This window comes from Erpetoichthys calabaricus, chromosome 2, assembly GCF_900747795.2.
Source record: "Erpetoichthys calabaricus chromosome 2, fErpCal1.3, whole genome shotgun sequence".
NCBI classification, from domain to species: Eukaryota; Metazoa; Chordata; class Cladistia; order Polypteriformes; family Polypteridae; genus Erpetoichthys; species Erpetoichthys calabaricus.
Genome location: NC_041395.2, coordinates 86,376,494 through 86,396,670, shown reverse-complemented (window position 1 = coordinate 86,396,670; position 20,177 = coordinate 86,376,494). Strand labels below are relative to the sequence as shown.

At 41.9% G+C, this 20,177-nt stretch overlaps 1 protein-coding gene across 1 annotated transcript in view; it reads left to right on the top strand.

Annotated features, from left to right (window-relative positions):
- LOC114646052 (aquaporin-10-like) overlaps window positions 1-20,177 on the top strand; it is a 62,111-nt gene that overhangs the window by 29,238 nt on the left and 12,696 nt on the right. Inside the window, exons 2-4 of the mRNA XM_028794036.2 lie at window positions 7,085-7,211; window positions 16,543-16,680; window positions 17,542-17,660. Of these exons, the coding sequence (XP_028649869.2) occupies window positions 7,085-7,211; window positions 16,543-16,680; window positions 17,542-17,660 (384 nt within the window). The remainder of the gene's footprint in view (window positions 1-7,084; window positions 7,212-16,542; window positions 16,681-17,541; window positions 17,661-20,177) is intronic.

Below are 20,177 nucleotides of genomic sequence, written 5' to 3'. Positions count from 1 at the left end.
CAGATTTGTGAAATACCAATGAGTTTATGATTTTGAAAGGACTCTTGCTGTATACGTATTTAACAAGCTAAGTCCAGGTTTTCTTAATATGTTAGTGTCTTGCTAAGTAGTCTGCCATACATTAAAAATTACAGAGTTTTTTTCTACATATTAGGAAGTCTTTCAAAACAGAAAGAGCCAACTTCATAATCAAAGAACCCTTCCCAGAAGAAAATCGTGCTTTGTCAAGCAATAGTTCTATGATGAAACACACCAGTAAAAAAACCTTCCTTTTCTTTCTTATATGTAATCCTAATTCACCGTAACTAAGTGAATTTATTCAAAATCGAAACTACAATTTCATGTTTTGTATGTGAGATCTTACTTTCGATTCTTCTTTCAGCAACTTGCTTAAACAAGAAATTTCATAAATTCAGATACAGTCCATCATATTTAAGTACATATAAGTACTGCTTTATAATATTTTATTGGAAAATATTATTATCACCCGTTGTTCCAAAACGGATTTATAATTGTAAATGAATGAGTCAACAATTTAAGTTTCAGTTAATTAAAAAAATCACACATTTATTCTGTCATTTAAATGCAATATCTTTTTAGTTATTAGTTGATCAAGTAATAAGTCACTTCTTCAAATAATTTAATAATATTTTCATAATTCTTTCATTTACATAAATTCAGGAATACCCATTATGCTGAAAAGAAAGTGCAAGTTCACAGACTGCTTGAATAACAAATATCCTTGTTTTATCAGATTATCAGATTATATCGATTTACTGAGAAAAATAGCTTCATTGGAAAAATATAAAAGAATGTAGATAAATGCAAATAAACTAATTTGAAAATAGTGAAATTATTTTTATTTTATTAAAAGTGAATTTACCATGTGTATCATTTTTATAGACAGTTATGTTATCCAAATAAGAATGGAAGGAATGAAGTCTGCTAATTTAAGAAGCTTGACATATTCAATATATTTAACGGGTTATCAGTTTGCCAGTGACTGTGATTGTGGCCATCCTATCATGATTATAGTGATAAACTGTTACTAAAGGTTTATATAATTTTACACAACCATAAGACAGTATAAAGGCGTATTGTGGCATCATAGGGAAAGGCATCCTCAAAAGTCCTCATTTTTTGACCCAAATGTCCTCATTTCCAAAGAAAGACAGTTGGCAGCCCTAGTCATAGGTCTTGAATCCGTCTCTCTTCAAGTGGTTATCTTGTACCAGCGGTTATTCTTACCTTCTGATCCCTCTTACATACCTCTGAGCCTTTACCCTAACTCTCTTCCTAAGTCTAGATGGACTGAGGTTTGGTCTAAACATCTCTAAAACTTCTTGATTTTATTTCCCAGGATCTCAGGATGCCCAACATTGTGCTTCTTGGAAAGTGTAATGTCCAAATATATATTAAAAAATGGTTTGAGATTTTCACATTTTCCTTTTTGGATAATCAAAATATTAGGAATACAGGCAAGGGTCAAACATGGTTGCAAACTACATCTTTTCTGGAAAACCTTAAATTCAAAAATCAAAATCTAAAATGAAGTTGTTGCTAAACTATACTGATATTTATTTTTGTATTCCTTATATATTTGTTGAGTTGCTTTAGTGCTAGGATATTGTTGATCTTTTTTTGGAGGACACAAAATGCAGACATGCATCAGTACATACTCCAATCTTTTTCTAGCTGTAGTTCAATGTCATCATTTATTCAGTAATTGTTGGCTTGGTAACACCAGAAAAAAGCATCATTATCATTATCATCAACAACATCGTATTGCATATGAAAATAATATTTAATAACAACAAATCCAACAACCATAATAGTTCTAAGAATGAATTAATAAAAACTATGATGGTCTCAAATTAGATTCTGAAAAATAATATTAGGAATAACAACTGTAATAATTAAGAACAACAAATCAGAGTGTCCTCTAACGAGAGCCTGACACCTCAACTTGCCTACAGAAAGACTAGGTTAGAGGTCCCTTTTTTGAACCCTAGTTTCTTCACACACATCCTAAGTAGCCCTTTTACGGCCAGGCCTTTCAGGGGACTTCTCGGATGCCTGCCTTAAATAGATAACAAAAGACAGTGTGCTGCCACCAATTAGGGTGGAAGACAGTTCATTGGCCTCATATCAGTCCCCATGGTTCTCAATAGCAAAGCAACAAAATTGCTTTATTGTTTATGGATAGGGATCATAGACTTTATATCAGGTCTGTTGGCTAGAATGTCTGCTGGTCTTCATGACCTTCCAGTCTCTCGCGCTCTCTCTTTCTGTCTCTTCACAGGTGACCCCAGTTATATTTTTTCCAATGAATCTACAGATCTCATAGAATCTGGTGGTACACGTTAACCACACTGTTGTGTGAGCAACCACTTTATAGCCAGTATGTATTTTCCTCTTTCTGTCTGGATGATGGCTAGCCCTCTCGTGTGCTTCCCTAGTGTTGTTTGGAAACCTGGAAGACCATTAAAATAGACAATAATTCACAAATTAATAAGAACATCATATAATAAAAATGCACACTGAAAGTATTTATTTTTGTACTTTGACATGGAATTTTTTTGTTTTTGGTTTGTACTGTTTTTTTTTCTACTGTTCTAATGCTATTCAAGGAATAATCAAAGATAGCTGGTACATAATGACATCAAGAGGTCATACTTAATCTGATTTTTTCTGATTTGAACACAAAATCACATAACAAATAACAAGAGGCTAGTCAGTTCTTTAAGTTTGTTGTGTTAGCTAATAATAATTTGCTTGCACTTTTGTACTTTGTCTTTTGCCTCCTTCCTTTCTGTGCATACTGTTGCTTTTCAGGAATCTTTTGCTTTTGTACCCATTAGGGGATAATTTATATAGGCAGATACTCATGCAGATTGTGCAGGGTCAGAGGCATGAATCAAGTCCTTGTGGGCCTATCTTACTGTTTCCAGTTTTTAGCTTCCAGTATTTAGTTATAGTCAGAGCCATTTAGAGCATATGCCATGTCTTTGGTTTGTCTTCCTGTGGTTGCTCAGTAACATGAAAGAGACTGCGAACATTTTGTAATGAAAGATTCAGAAGTTGAGATATAGTCAAAAAATCAAGCTGATGTCGTTACCCAAGTCTAACTGGTTTGTTGTTGAGTTCAAAATGTTAATCAAGGAGCAAGTGTATTAACTGGGAGAAGTTTCTGTAGCAAGAATAACACTGTTTTTATAATAATCTCATGTACCCTGAAAATGCATGTACTGTCCTTTATTCCATTGCTCTGATGATATCACACATCACATAGCAACCGATAACACAAACATGTCAAAATGGCTGCACCCGTGAGTACGGGAAACTTTGTAGACATTTTTGGGACAATTTTCTTTTTTATGATTATTAATCAATTTATTTTTATTAATATTAATATTACAAATTGTCCTCTGGCTCATTACTTGTGAATTTCCCCTTGGGATTAATAAAGTATCTATCTATCTATCTATCTATCTATCTATCTATCTATCTATCTATCTATCTATCTATCTATCTATCTATCTATCTATCTATTACTATTAATCTTAAATTAGTTTTTCAATTGAAGACAAGCTGCTGTCTCACAGATGCAGACCCGAGCAATCAGCCCGTATGAACTGTCTTTTGGACAAGTTGGGAACTTGAAAGTTGTGACAGAGTGAGTGAAGAGGATCAGAAGAATCTAAAAACTACCTATGTCTATAACAACTGAGAATGTAAAATGAGGTATATTAAATGCTCCTGTTCTCAGCTAGTAGCACTGTGATCACCGCTGACTGTTGCATCTTATTGCAAGGGCAACTTGTCTAAAGATGGAAATAATATGCAGGAAGGATAAAAGTAAGGTAGGAAGTTCTCAGAGCTGGTCTGTCTCCATAAATGTGGAATGTTCAAACTCTTTTAAATAAGTTGGATAAAGTTTTACACATCACGACAAGTCATGGTACTGTGGCATTTGCTTATCACGGAGAACCAGATTAAACTTTTTATTTCAGCTGCTTTTTTAATGCTTGGCAATTTTCGCTTTATATGATCAGATGGAGTGGAAAAGGCCAGAAGGGTCTAGAAATGAATGAGTGAGTAATGGTAAATGTAGTTTTCTTAAGGATAAAACAAAGACTCTCACAAGTATGGTAGGTTGGGTTTGCAGTGGGTGTCATACAACTAACAACAAGTACTGTGTTTGATACTCCCATTCTCCCTGCAGATGTCATATAGTATATTCCAAAAGATGCAGACCATAATAATCATTAACTAAATGTAAAGTAAATGACAAAAGCATTACTGAACATTTATACACAACAGCATAAATGCAAGCAAATCACAATTAAGACTAAAATGTGTTATTGAACTGACTGACAGAACTCTTCCATGTTACTTTCTAGGGAGAAAAGTTACATTTTCCTGATTAATGTTTATTAACTCAGGAACAGAAATGATTCACTAACATTCTAAAGAATGAACCATTCTGGCTGTACAATGCTGTTGACTTAACCAGTGGGACATCGGAACAAACAAACTTTTATCAGCATGTTGGATTTGTGAACACAACAAGCTGGATTTGCTTTGTTCAAATGTCAGTGCCTTTAAATGTAACCTGCTATAAAACTGAGCAGGTCTGACTATGTCTTACTTCCACCTACAAGTCTGTGATTGACTGTGATGTATCAAAACCAGAGGTTGTTGTTCTTATGTGTGTCTGAGGGGGTTGTTGTGTGTGTGTGTATATATATATATATATTCACGGCATTCGAAGTCTGTGTCACAATCTGATAGTGTGGGTGGTTACCTACCAAGTAACGCTTTGTGGTTGGCCAGCAATCTGCTAACATCCGCCACGGTGCCCTCAGTTTGTGAAGAGCAGATCATAGAATGGTTGCAATAGTTTACTGTCAAATAAATGCAAAGAGTACACGACACGTGTTTCGCCCTCATTCTGGGCTCATCAGGTGTACACACTCCACTGCACTCCCTCTCGGGAATCGAACCTCGGACGTCAGCGTCAGAGGCGATGCCCCTAACGTTGCGCCACGGCGTGTGGTTCGTTATGTATATATATATATACTAGCCAACCCGCGGCGTAGCATACGCCGCATAATTATGTATTGATGGGTGACCACTTCCTGAACGACACAGTTGTCAGTACTTGTAGTCACAGTTGAGAAACACTTTTTAAATGTCTTTTAAGCACAGGGGAAACAATGAACATGTGAAACATCCGTAATGTAATAAGCCACCAAGAAAAGTAAAATTGCAACAATGCTATCTACAAAAGTGAAAACAAATTCGAGCCCTGTGTATTTTTTAACTGCCTTGTGGGGCTGTAGTAGTGTTGCTGGTTTGCAGTAAGGAGACTCTGGAAGATTGTGTGTTCGCTTCCCGGTTCCTTCCTGTGTGGATAGCGCTTTGAATACTAAGAATCAGTATCGGTATATCAATGTAACAAAGTATTATTATTCCTATGTGTCCAGCGCACTCTCTCTCCCACGTGCGTGCGTGCCTGTGTGTGTGTGTGTCACACACTCTCGCTGTCTCTCTCGCTCGCTCGCTGCACGTGGTCCTGCAGGCAAACGCCGCAAAAATAATATATTGGTTGCTGAACACTTCCGGAAAGACACAGTTGTCTAAAAGGAGGGAAAAAAATGAACATTTGCAAAATCCGTAACGCTTCTTTCAGTAAGTATAACGCACACGCTTTTGTTGGCCAGTTTTTGCCAGCCGACTGTCGTCGCACGGTCATTCAGCGATTCAGTTCCGCGACAAACATGCCTCTTCTTACCTGGTCCTCCCCCCTCCACCCTCATTCTCTAAGCTTACACACCCCCTGGTCATGTGCCCGGTCGCAAGAGCAACTCACGGAGCCCCGGCCACCAACTTTAAGACCATCGGATGAAGCAGGTGAGACGCTAATGAAACAGAGGCACAGGGCGTATTGGTTTTTAAAGACTGCTTACTTCATTGTGTTTTAACCTCAGTTGTAAAGGATTGTTTTAAGGATCCCATGGGATACCCCTCGCAAACCGTTTTACACGCTGCATATGGCGATTCACCTCCGCGAGAAACATGCCTCTATGAACAGTCAACGTGGCTTGGAGGTGCATGTGGCCTCTACGACAGACAAATATAAATGACGCTGTTTTTTCTGTGTCGTCGCGTCCGAGTTGGTGGGCGTGGCTCTGCGAGTTGTCGTCGCATCCAATGGTTTAAGAGTTGGTGGGCGTGGCTCCTTCCTGCGTGCCCCATGGGTGTCTTACTTGTCGGAGGCTTAGTGAATCCACGCACCTTCCGGTGTGCTTTCCATGGTTGGCTACTTGTCTTCTGGTTTAGTGAATTATATATATATATATATATATATATATATATAGGGTGGCGCAGTGGGTAGTGCTGCTGCCCCGCAGTTAGGAGACCTGGGGACCTGGGTTCGCTTCCCGGGTCCTCCCTGCGTGGAGTTTACATGTCCTCCCCGTGTCTGCGTGGGTTTCCTCCGGGCGCTCCGGTTTCCTCCCACACTCCAAAGACATGCAGGTTAGGTGGATTGGCGATTCTGCATTGGCCTTGGTGTGTGTTTGTGTGTGTCCTGTGGTGGGTTGGCACCCTGCCCGGGATTGGTTCCTGCCTTGTGCCCTGTGTTGGCTGGGATTGACTCCAGCAGACCCCTGTAACCCTGTGTTCATATTCAGCGGGTTGGAAAATGGATGGATGGATATCAGTATATATATAAATATGTGTGTGTGTCTTTTTCTTTTTTTTCTTGGGCTTCTGTGAAGTCTTAATTTCTCCTTCAGGGCAAATAAACAATTTCTATCCATCTAGGATGAGATGGATGAGAAGAAATGACAACAAGCTGCTTTCATTAAAACAAACTTCTGGTACCTGATATACACTACTTATTTGAAAGTGAACATTTTTAATAAAATGCTTTAATATTAGAACAAAAAAGCTGTATAGCGATTACAGAACAACATATAGCAAGGCCTTTGTTTTAAAAATATGATAAAAATTTGATGTTAAGAGAATATGGCTTTAATTGTTTAATCTCACTAGGCTTTTTGTTTTCCCCTTTAAGCTGTTTGGATGTTCTGCTGCTGCTCAAGTGAAAACAAGTCATGAGACTAAAGGCCAGTATTTATCTATCAATATGGCCTTTGCTATCGGAGTCATTTTTGCTATGTACATCTCACGAGGAGTTTCAGGTACAGCATATGTAGACTCATATTTTCCTTTATTGACATTATATCTCTTTTCTGAATCTTATCTCTCTATTTAAGGATTCTGAGGAGTGCAAGGCTGTCTACCAATTAGTCTATTGCTATGTCCAGTTTACCACGTATTCATTAAAAAAAACTGAGTTTTAAATGAAAACAATCTCTGTCCACATTGGTGTTTTCACATTATTTACAAAAGAATCCCGGAAACACACAAAAACGCTTATGACGGTGACCTTCACCTACACTGGGCATGCACATAGTGGCAGCAAACTCCTTAAAGTACTGTGCAGTGAAAAATTCAGAGCTTCATGAAAATCAGATTCCTGTGTGCTTTATGCACTTTCAAAAGTATCAGCGTGCATCAGACTCTGATAGTGTGCTTACAACATAGAAAAGCAAAAAAATTCTTTAAGGAGCTGCAGTGAATTACTACCATCATGTTAAAGCACTGATTACAGTTGAAAGTAACAGTCTTCAGAACTGCATGGTGTCTTGTCACTAAATTAATAATAAATAATTCTTTCCATTTATATAGCGCTTTTCTCACTACTCAAAGCGCTCAGCAATTGCAGGTTAAGGGCCTTGCTCAAGGGCGCAACAGAACAGAGTCCATATTGGCATTTACGGGATTCGAACCGGCAACCTTCTGATTGCCAGTGCAGATCCCTAGCTTCAGAGCCACCACTCTGAAAGCAAGCAAATATTAATTCAACACATAAAAAAGTGTTTAGCCCTATGTTCATTCACAATTGATTATAAGCAATCCACAGCAATCAGAAAGCATATTCTACCTAACAACATTTGTAAAACTCAATAGAGTACATAAATACCATAAAAAAGTGCATGTATATGTCTATATTATTGCATTACTGCATTGTGCTTTGGAATCACTCTGTCCTGTAAAATTGTCAGCTTGGCAGCATTCTACATCCATTCACTTTGTTAAAGTCTTGTTATTAAGTTTGTTACAGAATTTGTTCCTCCTTACTGAACACGTTCAGTTTCAGTAACAAAATGTTGAAAACATGGCATCAACTGAGTTATCTACAATCCGATTTTAACAGGGCTCTGAATTTTTTTCACTACAACTGCAATGCTACCAGCCACTAGATTTATTGCAAAACTGTAGTGATCAGTAAGCAATTTTTTTTTTTTTACACATGTATGCAACATTCAAACTTTATAAAGCGCAATTTAGATGCATATAGGTCAGCAGCACAACAAGCGTTTTGGAAGCAACTAGGGATCTGCATTGGCAATCGGAAGGTTGCTGGTTTCGAATCCCGTAAATGCCAATAGGGACTCTGCTCTGTTGGGCCCTTGAGCAAGGCCCTTAACCTGCAATTGCTGAGCGCTTTGAGTAGTGAGAAAAGCGCTATATAAATGCAAATAATTATTATTATTATTAACTCTTTTATGTCTGCTATTTTGAAAAATGTTTTTCTTCTGTGAAGGGTGACCTTCAGTCAAGAAAAGAGCCATTGTAATGAGCAGGAACCAATCAGGGATGTGAAATAAGCACAAAGTAGGTGAGAGTGTTGTTTTCAGAAAACCTTGATCATGCCCATCCACTAAGGCTGCATTCAGTGAAAACTTGGAACTCCTAAGTTTATACCCCTGACTAGGGATGCACCGATATCGAAACGGGTATCTGGTATCGGCCTCGATACCACATTTTCTAAAGTACTCGTACTCGTTAAAAGTCCCCCGATACCGGGGACCGATACCACGGTCTGAGAAATGTCTATGTTTGAGCGGCGTGTAAGGGGTTAATCACAGGCGGCGAGTGCCCGCCCCCAGGCCCCGGCTGCAGCTCAAAGCGGGGAGAAGGCGAGGCGAGACATGTCAGCCGTGTGTAGGGTTGCCACCCGTCCTTTAAAATACGGAATCGTCCCGTATTTGAGAATGAAATTGCGCGTCCCGTTTTGAATCAATACGGGACGGGTTTTGTCCTGTATTTTTTTTTTATCATTTTTTTTAAAGCAGCGTCTCATGCAAATCATCTCACACGCATTTTATGAAGATGCCTCCTTTCCTACTTTTGATTGGGTAATACGGGATGTGGCCCCCGCTGCAGTATGCATCCCTTATTTTTTTGTATTAAAAGTGGTAACCCTAGCCGTGTGGAACTATTTCAAAGTGAATGAAGACGACAAAACAAAGGCGGACTGCAAATTGTGCTCAGCGAAATTGTCCAGAGGAGGCTCAAAAGGTAGCGCATTTAACACAAGTAATTTAATCAAGCACCTAAAATCCCAACACGACAACGAGTACAAAGAGTTTACCCACGCTTCTAAACCAACACAACCCACGCTGCAGCAAACTCTTGCAAGACGAGAGAAAATGTCCAGAGACAATCCACGTGCTGTGAAAATAACACAGGCAATTATCGAGTACATTGCATTGAGTGACCAGCCACTCTCGGAGGTAGAAAATGTGGGATTCCTGCGTCTCCTCCATGTTCTGCAGCCCAGATATGATGTCCCAAGCCGCCGCTACATGACTGACACGGAGCTGCCTAAACTACACGACTCCATGAAAAAACATATCCACAGCCTACTGCAAGCCTCCTCTGCGTTTAGTTTCACCACGGATATTTGGACAAGCAGTGTTAGCCCCGTGTCGCTAATTAGCCTAACCTCCCAGTGGATAGACGAGAGTTTCTTGTTTTTTTTGTTAAATTATATGACTAAAGCTGTTACCTGTAAATTTAAATCATGTTTTTATTAAGTACTCGGTATCGGCAAGTACTCGGTATCGGCGAGTACTGAAATGCAAGTACTCGTACTCGTTTTCCAAAAAAGTGGTATCGGTGCATCCCTACCCCTGACTCATAAAATAAAATGTGCCCCAATTTCTACTCGTAACTTGGGGCTTATCTGTCAAGTCTGAGTTTGTCCGACTTCAGATTATGATGTCCGTCTGACATGGTGACGTACACCACGAATAGGAAGTACAGTAACACATTCTAGGTGTAATTTGTATATTAGAAAAAATTATTTTAAATGAATCACCTTAATCAATAATACTGAATACTGAAAAGGTTAACATTTTCAGAATGAACAGTAATGAACTAGCGTTAGCATGATATACTCTACTATTATTAGTAAATTGCACCTTCCAAGCATAAATAATACTAATAATCGTGTGTGGAATGAGCCCCGGACACAGACAGGCAGACATCATTTTGTCACCCAACACACGTTTATTATACAATCACTATTTACAGAAGTGCCACACAACCCACAGACTTCCCCAAAGTCCAGGCCAATACCACAATGCCTCACTCTCTTCAGGCCGCCTCCTGTCTCTCCTCTAAGACTTCATCCTCTTCCACCCGACTCCAGCCTCTTTTATTCATACCCGGATGTGCTCCAGGTGTGCACCGGCAATCTTCCACCTGACACGCCCCAGTTAGGTGGAAGTGCCGGCTGTCTCCCCGGAAGCACTCCGGGTGTTCCCTCTCTTCTTCCTCCCAGCACTTCCTGGTGTGGCGGAAGTGCTGGGGTCCAGGGTCCATCAGGCATGGGGACGCCCCCTGGCGGAGGCCATGGGCCCCTACAGGGTTGAGCTTCTAAGCCCTGTACCCGTGACCCCCAATACAACCAGGGCGGTCGCCCCCTCGTGGTCTGGAGGAGGCATGAGCCCTCCTCCTGTCTCCCCGGGTGTCCTGGCCGGGTAGGAACCCCAGCCGGGTGCCACAGTGCCCCACAGCCAGCGAAGACCAATCGGGAGGAGCGGCATGCTCCGCGAAGGCAGCACACCCCCAAAGTGGGTCCTACTCCTGAAACGCCAGGGTCCAACTCGGCACCCCGGGGCCTACTCCTTCGGCACCCCCTCCGAGGCTGGCGCGCCCCTTTTGTTAGCGCCACTCGCCCCTCTGTAGCCTCCACCAGCTGTGGTGGCACCCCATCACCAGCGAAGAGTCCTCCTGCCAGACGGTCCGTCCGATGAGGGCCAGCTGCCCACAAAGCAAGCCCAAGTCCTGCAACACACAGAAACAAGGGGGCAGAGCCGCTGCCTGGACACCCTTCCTTGGCGTCCCTCTGTGCCACGCACTGGCAGCGCTCCCCCCTCTGATGGGCACCCCGGAACTTGCCTGTTCGGCACCCCCTCCGCGGGTTCCGTGTACCTCCAGATGACGACACTGACGGGACCAGCCTGCACTCTTCTTCTCCGCTGACTTTGGGGATCGGCCCTTCTCTGGACGTGCGCACCCAGCTGCACGTCCCTTCCTATCGGAGGAACCGGCATTCACCCTTCGATTCCTCCTGTCACTTTTGGACACCCAGACGGTCTGGGTCTGCGCATGGGAAACGCACAGATCCAAGCCCATCTGCGTCCATACAGAATGATGGGAGACTGTCGCAGGCTCGGGGTGTTGGGCGCTAGGACCCAAGGCACTCATCAGCCCCTGTCCTGCCTGCCCTCTCGAGGTTTCTCCCCTCACCTCACTCACAGCCTTCACCGTCACCTCCGCTCTTGGAGACCCACCTACTTGGTTCCGTCCACGAATGTCATGGGCCCCTTCGGTTAGTTCTCCCTTATGCTTTACGGGGTCGGCTTTACCTACCTTCCCCGCCGAACAGCTCCGGCCAAAGGATCCAGCGACGTGCCCTTCCACCGCAGCATGCAGCATCTGTAATGACGCGCCCGTCTTCACCTCCAGCTCCTGCAGGTCCGCACGGAGCGTACTGAGCCCCTGCAACAGTGGCGCTGCGGCCTGAAGGGACTCCTCCAGCGCACACAGCACTACAGGCAAGGACAGGAAGTCAGCCGGTGCAGAGCCTACCTGTCTGTCAGCCCCTTGCTTCGACTGCTTCCTGTGGGCCTCCTCCTCCGGCCCAATCGGGTCTCCCCCGGCATGAGATGGGCATTCCTTGGTACGCAAGACACACCACCCAATCCCGTGCCTCTTCACCTCCTGGTGTGGTGACGAGCCGGCTCTTTGAGTTGCAGCGTCTCCTTTTCTGCAGCCTCTGCTGCTGCTGCCGCTTCCTGAAAGCCCCGCAGAGCAGCGCGAGTCTGCCACCGACAAGGATCCGGGCAGCCCCTGCCTGCTAAACACAAAACACACGCGGCCCCTCAGGGCTGGTTGCCGACAAGCAGGGAACTCACCTCCTGGGTCCCGTCTGTCTGGGGAAATGTCCTCGGGGTGGCCTCCCTCGACACCGCGCCGTACCGGGTACCCTCTGTGACAGCACACTCCCTGGAGCCCGCTGCACTCAGGTAAGGCCCATTGATCTTCCGCTGCACCAGAAGAGAACCTTGTGACCGCAGTCTGTTAACGGTCCATGGGGCAAGACCTTCTCGCAGGGCTGTGGGCATGCTGCTCCTGCGGCACGCGGGTGGGGTCCCCTGCTGCGCCGGGCCGTCCACAACATTGATTTTTTGTACAGGTCCCCGCCTTGTATCAAGCGTAGCATCCTGCCAACTACGCCAGTGTGGAACGAGCCCCAGACACAGACAGGCAGACATCATTTTGTCACCCAACACACTATTATACAATCACTATTTACAGAAGTGCCACATAACCCACAGACTTCCCCAAAGTCCAGGCCAATACCACAATGCCTCACTTTCTTCAGGCCGCCTCCTGTCTTTCCTCTAAGACCTTGTCCTCTTCCACCCAACTCCAGCCTCGAATGAAGGGAGGCAGCCCCTTTTATTCATACCTGGATGTGCTCCAGGTGTGCACCGGCAATCTTCCACCTGACATGCCCCAGTGTGGCGGAAGTGCCAGCTGTCTCCCCGGAAGCACTCCGGGTGTTCCCTCTCTTCTTCCTCCCAGCACTTCCTGGTGTGGTGGAAGTGCTGGGGTCGAGGGTCCATCAGGCACGGGGACGCCGCCTGGTGGTGGCCACTGGCCCCTACAAGGTTGAGCTTCTAAGCCCTGTACCCGTGGCCCCCAATACAACCAGGGCTGTCGCCCCCTCATGGTCTGGAGGAGGCATGAGCCCTCTTCCTGTCTCCCTGGGCGTCCCGGCCGGGTAGGAACCCCAGCCAGGTGCCACACGTGTCAAAGTAAATAAGCATCGTTTTTAAACATGACAATATTCTTTTTGGATCTTTCTTGCTCATCTCTTTCTTCTTTGACCCGGACTATAGAACTATTAGTGTTTGTTGCTTAAACTCCAGCTTTCATGGAGTCAGTGCTTTTTTATGATGGTACGTGTGGATACAGTGTACCAGCACATTGGCTGCGACAACTGGTCATGGAATCAACTACATACTAAATGATTCTATAATTAATTGTGTGCTGTCCATATTTGTGTATTTGTACCTGTTGCTGTGCATTCTATGTTAACTGGTTCCGGTGTTTACTACATTTATCCATATTAGGAACATCTGTAGAAAATTACAGTTATCCAAAGGAAATGCAATTCACAGATTCTGTCAGTACCTCATTGAAAAATAGTCTGAAAAACTGCAGGCTCTGTTGAATGCTCTTAGTTATATCCCAGTTTCATCATGTAAGTACGAATGTGGATGTTCGCAAATGAATCTAATTGTTACTCCACTGAGAGCTTTGTTACTGACAAGCACTGCCTCCACATTTCTCTTCATTTGATTAGTTAGGCCCTCCTATCGCACTCTTTAATCCTATGAGTTACGTTAATTCATGGCTGTTATGAGGCCAATGATCAGCCATAGACACACAAAGCAAAGAATGAATTAGGAAGACTGCATTTGATGTTGATGCAAAAAGTTTGTAATTTTCTTTGAAACTCAATCAAATTAAGCATTGACTGCTTTGTGGGACTACATAACACTTTTTGTAGAATGTAGAGCTTATAATTAACTTGTACTTGTTATTCTTCGATTTCGGAAATTATATGTTTGTAATTGTTAACTGTCAAGCACAATATTATGATGTACAGTGCACTTTACGATTCGTCAATTTCAAATCTTAAATGATTTCTTTTTTCACCAAATAAACAAAAAATGTAGTGCCAGGACTTTCGGCCTCTATAGTATATAACTTCACAATACCTCAAACTTCATCCAAATGCAATGTTTGTGTACTGCCACCTTTCTGTTTACAAAATAAGCACTGCATGGGAGTATTCACATTTACTTTCCCATCTGGGTAGGCAAACACGCAGAGATCGCAAATTACGCAATTGTGACTTCCGACTTCTCAGCTCCACCATTTGATGAATGCAGCATTAAACGCTGATGCGACATTTTCAGATGTATTTGGCTCTAGAGGGCATTTTTAAAAGTCTTCATTGTCCGGGATTGAAAATGATAGTGTAGTGTGGACAAAAAGCGAAAACAGACACTAATGTATGGATTTTTTCATGAAAATGCATTAACGTGGACAGGGCCTAGGGAAAGAAAATAAAAATTCCACACAACCAGTGACCACAATGAGAATCAAACCCGTCTGCTACTGCTGCACAAAACAGTTTATTTTAAGCCTTGTTTAAGTTTATGGTGACTATGGGTCATTGTCCTCTGGAGATTCTGATGACGTTAATTTCACTAAATATAACTTGCTTTACTGGAATCTCTCTCTTGTGTGGCTAATTTAGACTCTATTATTTAACTGAGTATTTATTGTAAATGGCGGTGAAAACCTCTTCTCAGATATCTAGCCTCTACTCAGACGATGGGATAGTCTATTACATGACTCTGCTTCTTTGCTGCAATATTAGTATTGCAATTGCCTCTACATTTTGATCTTTTTTTCTTAGACAATGACAAATGAAAATGCATAGGACAAATAATAGTGAACCCTACAGATGTCTATCTAATTTGACACTATACTTAAATGTCTATATCCTTTAGCCACATTGCATTCTCAAACCCAGTTAATCCAATTCAGGGCTGCAGGGGAACAGAGCCAACAGCACTTGACGCGAGACAGAAATCAGTTCTGGAATGGGGTGCCAGTCAGTTGCAATGTCCACTCATGCACATATTTTATTTACAACATGGTTGCCACAAAAATCACATGGCATGTGTTTCACATTCATAGTAAGCACTCAAAATTGTGGAAGTCGTGAAAACAAAAAATGATATAGCAGTGCCAATGAAGAACAAACAGAGAAAATGGTGGTGCCCTCAGTTTTTTGCACAAAATGTTGACAAAATAACATCACAGAAAAAAAAGAAAAAAGAACATTATCTGTATAAACCTGTCACTCATCTTCTACAAAATTCTTGCTTCATTACATCTCTGCCAGTGGGACTTTATTGCAGCATACCAGATCACTCTAGATATAGTGAACACTGGAAGTTTGTGATTTATACATGCTGTAAACCTTATTCACAGGATTGTTTTGTGATCAACACCAGTGTCACTTACAGAATTGTTGGCTGGCTGTAAGTTTCTGGCGCGGTCTAAACAGAATGATCTCTGGTAAATGGAGAATCAGTGCATCCCTGAGTTACATTTTAACATCGAGAAGGCCAGATACCTAGAACTGCTCCTATGCCATGTGTCATCCTCCATTAGACTTGGCAGAATTACCTGCTGCTGTAGTGGAGCTCTCTGTCTTAGATGAATGAAAACACTAACAAACAAAATAGTTAAATACCAAGTGTCATTATCAGCAAGGACTGTCTTCTAATTATCATACTGGTTTGAATGAACACCTGTAGCCACACAGGACTGTGAGTGAAGACGCCAGCTCTTGTGAGCTGATGGTCAAGCTCATCCCAAAGAACGTTGTTTTTTATGCAAGAACAAGGAAACAAAGTACTGAGGAATGCAAAAATAAAAGAATAGTCAGAGAAACAGACAAAGGTCAAAACCATGAAGTTAGAATATTCCATCATCAAAACATAATATAACAAAACTTGAAGGTCAAAACATTCATAAGCAGAAACTGCCAGTTATTTATTTTCATCCAAAAATCAGGAAACCCTCACTGGCATCTTAACTAACCCTGTATTTACAACATTTTACAAACTATTGCCATTGATCACATTACTGGCCAAAAACATTGTCATCAACATCAAAAGATGTGCAATGTTAGCCCAAAATAGTGCCTCAATGAAATCTTCAAAATATGAATCATTAAGTTAAAATGAAACAAAATGCACATATCCTCACATGGGTTACCACCTTATAATAAACCTTATTTATCCACCATGACTTTTGTGTGAGTTTTCAAGCACCAATGTAAATCATGTTCTAATATGCTCATTGCAGAGCTCTGCCCAGTTTTGTGTCATTTTTGGTGCCCATGTTGACTGCTGGCACTATATTGTCACTATGTATGGAGAAAAAGAAAGACTAACAACTCCAATTGTATCTGTAATGAATGATAAACCTGCCTCTCCTCCTGTTGCTTTTTCCTCATAGGAGCACACCTAAACCCAGCAGTTTCCCTCAGTTTTTGCATGATTGGCCGATTTCCTTGGACCAAAGTACCTATTTATATATTTTTTCAGATATTTGGTGCATATATGGCTTCTGCTACTGTATTTGCCCTTTATTATGGTGAGTATTTCTATTTTTATACATCTTGAAGAAACCACTGTTAAAACTAGCAAATAAAATTTTCTGAAAGGCTTTGTTTTCCTTCCCAAAAGTCATCATTTTAATAAAAAAAAGAGGTGATGGTAAAAAATCTAATAAGTGAAGCAAAACATAATGCATTTTTGCATTACACAAGTTTTAGGTCAGACTGGGGAGCATACACTGGTGCAGCGTGTTGTCACACCCACCACATGATGAGACAGCTTGGGACCCTGGTTGACAACCCCCCAGGCAGACAAGTGGTCCAGTTCTACCCTCCGGAAATGACCATCTATCTGTCACAGTCAGGTGTTACATGGGTGTCCCCTTGGGCTGCTCTTGCCGCTTGGGTCCTCAACAATGAGGATCCTGCAAGCTGCATAACCCTCAGGGAATCTCACCATTGTTTCCATTGTTAGAAAAATAGATGCAACTTATTTAGTGCACCATTGACTCCGTTTAATTCTTAGATGGTGTGTCTTCTGTTTGGAGGTTACTTGTTCTCCATGCGTTTCCTTGCATTTCCTGAAGGGTCATAAAACAAGGCTGGGGTGATTAGCTGTAGTAAAATAACCAATTTGTAAGTCAACATCTTTGCATGCATGATTGTGCTCCCCATCAGACTCGGCATTCAAAAGAATGGACCTACTGATAACGTTTGATATTGTATGACAATTCCAGGGTTAATGCAACTCTGATAAAAGGATAGAAGGACCGTTCTTGGATCAGAATGGATATTATTCATACTGAAACTATTTTAAGTACAAAATAACATAATTTCTACAATTATAAATAAATAATTTTATAAGATCAAATAATAATGTATTTTTTTGTTTTTAATAGATGCTATAATGAATTACAGTGGTGGTAATCTGACAGTTACTGGATCCCAAGAAACTGCCTCCATCTTTGCTACCTATCCATCTGACTACCTGTCTCAAGCAAACGCATTTTTTGATCAGGTAATATTTTCAAAATTATTGTCAATGATGTGATTAAAGGAAACATGTAGGAGACCATTCCTCATAGTTTTGTGAATAATTAATGTTGATTTTGCACCACTGGAATAAAATGTCTGCCATGTCTTCTGTAAGAACTTACGTGAACACTGCTGTCCCCCAGCCTGCAGCCTGGTATGTCTGCTTGTCCAGCCTCCTCATGTATTTATCTGTCATACTGCCTTCTCACCACATGGCAGCAAAGAAGAGGACACTGGCAACAAATGTCTGATAGATCAAAGACAACATTTCACTACATATGCTAAATGATCTGAGTCTTCTGAGGAAAAAGAGCCTGCTCTGCACCTTCCTGTAGAGGACATCTGTGTTCACAGAGTAGTCCAGTCTGTCATCAAGGTAGACAGCTAGATATTTATAAGTCTGCACTCAATGGCCTCCCTTCGGATGTTAACTGGCAGGTTAGACCTGCAGAAATCCACAATCATCTCTTTGTTCTTTGTTGTGTTCAGAACTAGGCAGTTCTAATTGCTCCAGTCACTGAAAGCTCCAGTCAGATCAATCAACACGCTACAATAGCTGTATCATCAAAGTACTTCTGAATGTGGTAAAAGTCTGACTTATATTTAAAGTATTGATTGTGTTCTTAATTTAAGCCAGTAAAAAAAATAGAAATGCTGAAGAACTTTAACTTTACTGCATATACATGATTTTGTACATAGATGAGAGGTATAAATTTGTCCATCCATCCATTTTCCAACCCGCTGAATCCGAACACAGGGTCACGGGGGTCTGCTGGAGCCAATCCCAGCCAACACAGGGCACAAGGCAGGAACCAATCCCGGGCAGGGTGCCAACCCACCGCAGGACACACACAAACACACCCACACACCCTAGGGCCAATTTAGAATCGCCAATCCACCTAACCTGCATGTCTTTGGACTGTGGGAGGAAACCGGAGTGCCCAGAGGAAACCCACGCAGACATGGGGAGAACATGCAAACTCCACGCAGGGAGGACCTGGGAAGCGAACCCAGGTCCTCAGATCTCCCAACTGCGAGGCAGCAGCGCTACCCACTGCGCCACCGTGCCGCCGTATAAATTTGTAATTTCAATAAACTTTATGAATTTTAGTCTAAGGGAATTACTGTATGGGAGAGATCATCTCAAAAGGAAGGGTAATGTAATTTACGGTGACAAAGTTATTACTTACAATTCATAAGTAGTGAGAATTCAAGCAAAATATCACCCTATTATTGCATAAAATTCATGATAAAAATTAGTAAGATAAAATTTTCATTTGATTGATTCATTAGGGCTTGTACCATTTTGGTATGTAAAAGTTACATACAGACTAACATCTGTGAAGAAGCCATTCTTTCTGTTTGTTAGTCAAGATAGTTAGAAAATAATGAGACATCTCATCCATCTTATCTGATGCTAAGGCGCACCAACCGTCCCAAAGTGGTCACCAAGCACAGTGGCCAAAAAGTCAGCTTTGCAGACTTATGTATTGTTTTATGCTCATGTGGCTCCAGGAAACCATGGACCATAATCTATAATAATAAAAGGCAAAGCCCTCACTGACTGACTGACTGACTCACTCACTCACTGACTGACTCACTCATCACTAATTCTCCAACTTCCCGTGTAGGTGGAAGGCTGAAATTTGGCAGGCTCATTCCTTACAGCTTACTTACAAAAGTTAGGCAGGTTTCATTTCGAAATTCAAAGCGTAATGGTCATAACTGGAACATATTTTTTGTCCATACACTGTAATGGAGGAGGCGGAGTCACGTATCGCGTCATCACGCCTCCTACGTAATCACGTGAACTAAAAACAAGGAAGACGTTTACAGCACGAGTCACACGCGGGAACGAAGGTAAATGACGTTTATTTTTGACTGTCTTTTAATACTGTGTGAGCATACATATTAACACATGTGCAATTAAACGTGTGCATTTACGGGGTGATTTCTGAGGTTTAAAAGCTCACCTTTTATCAAACGCGGGAAGAAAGGTAACTGACGTTGTTCACTGTCTTTTAATACTGTGTAACCATACATATTAACACATGTCCAATTAAACGTGTGCATTTACGGGGTGATTTCTCAGGCTTAAAAGCTCGCCTTTTACTAAAAAGGTAAATGCAAAACTATTTTCAATCAGTTTATTGAAACGCTCCCGTTAAGGATTGCAATAACATATTCGCGAGATAAAAGAACGAAGTAGGGGGAAATGGAGGAACAGCCGCAAACAGCGAAGAGCAAAAAATTAATTAAACAATTGAGAACGGAGCGAGTTAAGCATACAAGCATGTTCATAAGGGAAACAAAGCATGGTGTAAAACGTAAGTTTAAATGAAGTTTATAGAAACGCTCCCGCTGCGGATTGCAATAACATATTCGCGAGATAAAAGTTTAATGAGAAGACACGAGGTATAAACGAAGCACACGCCGTGGCGCAACGTTAGGGGCAACAGTTTCAACCATTCTATGATCTGCTTCTCGCAACTGAAAGACG